Raw genomic sequence first — 6,212 nt, 5'->3', positions numbered from 1 at the left:
AAGCAGGTTGCAGGTTAGAAAAGCTTCTTCTGGTTGCATAAAAACGTCTTTTAAAAATAGATCTATATTTAAAAAAAATGATAATAAATTATTATACATAATATTTATAAGTTATTATATATGAATAAAATATGAATTATATAATATTTAAAAAAATGTAATCGATTTTTTGAAAATTCTGAATGGATTTAAGAATCGCCATTCAGATGTGAATACATTTTTTAATTTTATTTACCCCTAATAGCAAGAACTAGTATGCATATATTATAAAAAAAAAAAAAGAAGGATTTTTTAAAAAGAAGGGTTTAAAAGCATTCACAGTCTGTGGTGCCCTCAGGTGGTCAGGGAGAGCGTTCCACAGACTGGGAGAGGCATGTATTATTGGGTATAATAATAATTATAAACCTTTTTTTAAACAGGTTGCAGGTTAGAAAAGCTTCTTCTGGTTGCATAAAAACGACTTTTAAAAATAGATCTATGTTTAAAAAAAAAAAAATATTATTATACATAATATTTATAAGTTATTATATATGAATAAAATATGAATTATATAATATTTAAAAAATTGTAATCGATTTTTGGAAAATTCTGAATGGATTTAAGAATCGCCATTCAGATGTGAATACATTTTTTAATTTTATTTACCCCTAATAGCAAGAACTAGTATGCATATATTCTAAAAAAAAAAAAAAAAAAGAAGGCTTTTTTAAAAAGGAGGGTTTAAAATCATTCACAGTCTGTGGTGCCCTCAGGTGGTCAGGGAGAGCGTTCCACAAACTGGGAGAGGCATGTATTATTGGGTATAATAATAATTATAAACCTTTTTTTAAACAGGTTGCAGGTTAGAAAAGCTTCTTCTGGTTGCATAAAAACGTCTTTTAAAATAAATCTGTTTAAAAAAATAATATATATTATTATACATAATAATTATAAGTTATTATATATGAATAAAATATGAATTATATAATAATTTAAAAAAAGATCGATTTTTTGACAATTCTGAATGGATTTAAGAATCGCCATTCAGATGTGAATAGATTTTTTAATTGTATTTACCCCTCGTTTGCACCATAAACTGTAAAAAAAAAAACAAAAATGTTACTTTAGAAAATGAACATTTGTACCATTTTTCAATTTACACTGAGTGTAATTTTTATGGTAAAAATTAAGAATGGTGCTTTTTTTCTTACATTTACAATAATTCAGTGTAAAAAAATACCATTAATTTTATAGAAATCTTCTTCATCATAAAATCTACGGATTATAATTTTTTTTTTTAAAAGTTTTACTGGACTTTTGAACAACATCAAGCAAGAATGGGAAATAATTCCACTTCAAAAATGTGTCTCCTCAGTTCCCAAACCTTTACTGAGTGTTGTTAAAAGGAAAGGCCATGTAACACAGTGGTCAAAATGCCTTTTTTACAATGTGTTGCTGCCATTAAATTCTAAGTTTGTGATTATTTGCCAAAAATAACGAAGTTTCTCAGTGTGAACATGAAATATCTTCAAATGTGTGTGTGTGTGTGTGTGTGTGTGTGTGTGTGTGTGTGTGTGTGTGTGTGTGTGTGTGTGTGTGTGTGTAAGTGTTACCTTCACCAGTTCCTTCTGAGGCCAGATCTGAATGGGCTCCACCTGCTGCGGCGTCTGAGTCTGAATGCCGTAAGTATTCAGAAACACCTGCAGTCTACACACACACACACACACACACACACACACACACACACACACACACACACACACACACACACACACACACACACACACACACACACACACACACACACACACACACACACACACACACACACACACACACACACACAACAACAAAATCAGTATTTGTAGTATTTCTCACTTTGATATGTTTTGATTATTAATGGCTATGATGGAGATGATGATAAGTGGTGCTAATAATAATGACAAATGTTGTGATCAATTCAGTTTATTGTTGTTTTTTATTTATTATTATTGCTATTATTATTATTGATAATATTAATGCTATTATTAACTGTTGTTTAGCGTTGTATTAAATGTGTTGTACTTTTATATTGCTCCGTAAATGTGTCTTTACTTTGTTTATTTTATTTCGTCTGGTTTTTATTTTATTTTAGTAGATTCTAAGTCATTTTTGTGTAGACAATTTATTTTATTTATTTATTTAAAAGAATGAAAAACACGTTTTTTTTTTAATACAACAATACAACTATGTAGATATGTAAACATACTGGCCTTTAAAGGGTTAAACCCCCCAAATTACAATATGTGTATTTTAAAGCTTGAACAGATTGACTCCTTTATAGTGGAACATATACAATATATAAACATATATTTAAAACATTTTTCTCATATTTTTACAGCAGTTTTTGGACAAATTGCCCTTTTTAAAAAATTTTTATTCTCACCTCAAGTATGATTTTTTGTTTTTAATCCCACACAGTAAACAAAGTATTAATGCACATAAATCAAAGTAAACAAAGTATTAATGCACATAAATCAAAGTAAACAATGTATTAATGCACATAAATCAAAGTAAACAAAGTATCAATGCACAGAAATCAAAGTAAACAAAGTGTTAATGCGCAGAAATCAAAGTAAACAAAGTATTAATCCACATAAATCAAAGTAAACAAAGTATTAATGCACAGAAATCAAAGTAAACAAAGTATTAATGCACATCAATCAAAGTAAACAAAGTATTAATGCACATCAATCAAAGTAAACAAAGTGTTAATACGCAGAAATCAAAGTAAACAAAGTATTAATGCACAGAAATCAAAGTAAACAAAGTATTAATGCACAGAAATCAAAGTAAACAAAGTATTAATGCACATAAATCAAAGTAAACAATGTATTAATGTGCAGAAATCAAAGTAAACAATGTATTAATGCGCAGAAATCAAAGTAAACAAAGTATTAATGCACATAAATCAAATTAAACAATGTATTAACGCACATAAATCAAAGTAAGCAAAGTATTAATGCACATAAATCAAAGTAAACAATGTATTAATGCACATAAATCAAAGTAAACAAAGTATTAATGCACAGAAATCAAAGTAAACAAAGTATTAATGCACATCAATCAAAGTAAACTAAGTATTAATGCACATCAATCAAAGTAAACAAAGTGTTAATACGCAGAAATCAAAGTAAACAAAGTATTAATGCACAGAAATCAAAGTAAACAAAGTATTAATGCACAGAAATCAAAGTAAACAAAGTATTAATGCACATAAATCAAAGTAAACAAAGTATTAATGCGCAGAAATCAAAGTAAACAAAGTATTAATGCGCAGAAATCAAAGTAAACAAAGTATTAATGCACATAAATCAAATTAAACAATGTATTAACGCACATAAATCAAAGTAAGCAAAGTATTAATGCACATAAATCAAAGTAAACAATGTATTAATGCACATAAATCAAAGTAAACAAAGTATCAATGCACATAAATCAAAGTAAACAAATTATTAATGCACATAAATCAAAGTAAACAAAGTATTAATGCACATAAATCAAAGTAAACAAAGTATTAATGCACATAAATCAAAGTAAACAAAGTATTAATGCACATAAATCAAAGTAAAGAAAGTATTAATCCACATAAATCAAAGTAAACAAAGTATTAATGCACATAAATCAAAGTAAACAAAGTATTAATGCACATAAATCAAAGTAAACAAAGTATTAATGCACATAAATCAAAGTAAACAAAGTATTAATGCACATAAATCAAATTAAACAAAGTATTAATGCACATGAATCAAAGTAAACAAAGTATTAATGCACATAAATCAAAGTAAACAAAGTATTAATGCACATAAATCAAATTAAACAATGTATTAATGCACATAAATCAAATTAAACAATGTATTAACGCACATAAATCAAAGTAAACAAAGTATTAATGAACATCAATCAAAGTAAACAAAGTATTAATGCACATAAATCAAAGTAAACAATTTATTAATGCGCAGAAATCAAAGTAAACAAAGTATTAATGCACAGAAATCAAAGTAAACAAAGTATTAATGCACATAAATCAAAGTAAACAAAGTATTAATGCACATAAATCAAAGTAAACAATGTATTAATGCACAGATTTCAAAGTAAACAAAGTATTAATGCGCAGAAATCAAAGTAAACAAAATATCTATGCACATAAATCAAAGTAAACAAAGTATTAATGCGCAGAAATCAAAGTAAACAAAGTATTAATGCACATAAATCAAAGTAAACAAAGTATTAATGCACATAAATCAAAGTAAACAAAGTATTAATGCAAATAAATCAAAGTAAACAATGTATTAATGCACATAAATCAAATTAAACAATGTATTAACGCACATAAATCAAAGTAAACAGAGTATTGATGCACATAAATCAAAGTAAACAAAGTATTAATGCACATAAATCAAATTAAACAATGTATTAACGCACATAAATCAAAGTAAACAATGTATTAATGCACATAAATCAAAGTAAACAAAGTATTAATGCACATAAATCAAAGTAAACAAAGTATTAATGCACATCAATCAAAGTAAACAATGTATTAATGCACAGAAATCAAAGTAAACCAAGTATTAATGCGCAGAAATCAAAGTAAACAAAGTATCAATGCACATAAATCAAAGTAAACAAAGTATTAATGCGCAGAAATCAAAGTAAACAAAGTATTAATGCACATAAATCAAATTAAACAATGTATTAACGCACATAAATCAAAGTAAACAAAGTATTAATCCACATAAATCAAAGTAAACAATGTATTAATGCACAGAAATCAAAGTAAACAAAGTATTAATCCACATAAATCAAAGTAAACAAAGTATTAATGCACAGAAATCAAAGTAAACAATGTATTAATGCACATAAATCAAATTAAACAATGTATTAACGCACATAAATCAAAGTAAACAAAGTATTAATCCACATAAATCAAAGTAAACAATGTATTAATGCACAGAAATCAAAGTAAACAAAGTATTAATCCACATAAATCAAAGTAAACAAAGTATTAATGCACAGAAATCAAAGTAAACAAAGTATTAATGCACAGAAATCAAAGTAAACAATGTATTAACGCACATAAATCAAAGTAAACAAAGTATTGATGCACATAAATCAAATTAAACAATGTATTAATGCACATAAATCAAATTAAACAATGTATTAACGCACATAAATCAAAGTAAACAAAGTATTAATGCACATAAATCATAGTTAACAAAGTATTAATGCACAGAAATCAAAGTAAACAAAGTATTAATCCACATAAATCAAAGTAAACAAAATATTAATGCACATAAATCAAAGTAAACAAAGTATTAATGCACATAAATCAAAGTAAACAAAGTATTGATGCACATAAATCAAAGTAAACAAAGTATTAATGCACATAAATCAAAGTAAACAATGTATTAATGCACAGAAATCAAAGTAAACAAAGTATGAATCCACATAAATCAAAGTAAACAAAGTATTAATGCACATAAATCAAAGTAAGCAAAGTATTAATGCACATAAATCAAAGTAAACAATGTATTAATGCACAGAAATCAAAGTAAACAAAGTATTAATCCACATAAATCAAAGTAAACAAAGTATTAATGCACATAAATCAAAGTAAACAAAGTATTAATCCACATAAATCAAAGTAAACAAAGTATTAATGCACATAAATCAAAGTAAACAATGTATTAATGCACAGAAATCAAATTAAACAATGTATTAACGCACATAAATCAAAGTAAACAAAGTATTGATGCACATAAATCAAATTAAACAATGTATTAACGCACATAAATCAAAGTAAACAAAGTATTAATGCACATAAATCAAATTAAACAATGTATTAACACACATAAATCAAAGTAAACAAAGTATTAATCCACATAAATCAAAGTAAACAAAGTATTAATGCACAGAAATCAAAGTAAACAAAGTATTAATCCACATAAATCAAAGTAAACAAAGTATTAATGCACAGAAATCAAAGTAAACAAAGTATTAATCCACATAAATCAAAGTAAACAAAGTATTAATGCACAGAAATCAAAGTAAACAAAGTATTAATCCACATAAATCAAAGTAAACAAAGTATTAATGCACATAAATCAAAGTAAACAAAGTATTAATGCACATAAATCAAAGTAAACAAAGTATTGATGCACATAAATCAAATTAAACAATGTATTAACGCACAT

General features: G+C 25.9%; 1 protein-coding gene across 1 annotated transcript in view; it reads right to left on the bottom strand.

The window, feature by feature from the left end:
* The window catches only part of LOC133665328 (phosphorylase b kinase regulatory subunit beta-like), a 108,075-nt gene that overhangs the window by 65,760 nt on the left and 36,103 nt on the right, over window positions 1-6,212 (bottom strand). The window contains 1 exon segment of the mRNA XM_062070604.1: window positions 1,593-1,686. Coding sequence (XP_061926588.1) covers window positions 1,593-1,686 — 94 coding nt within the window.

The sequence above is a fragment of the Entelurus aequoreus genome, linkage group LG02, assembly GCF_033978785.1.
Source record: "Entelurus aequoreus isolate RoL-2023_Sb linkage group LG02, RoL_Eaeq_v1.1, whole genome shotgun sequence".
NCBI classification, from domain to species: Eukaryota; Metazoa; Chordata; class Actinopteri; order Syngnathiformes; family Syngnathidae; genus Entelurus; species Entelurus aequoreus.
Note: the sequence above shows the minus strand (reverse complement) of the source record. Positions and strands in the feature narration are given on the sequence as shown.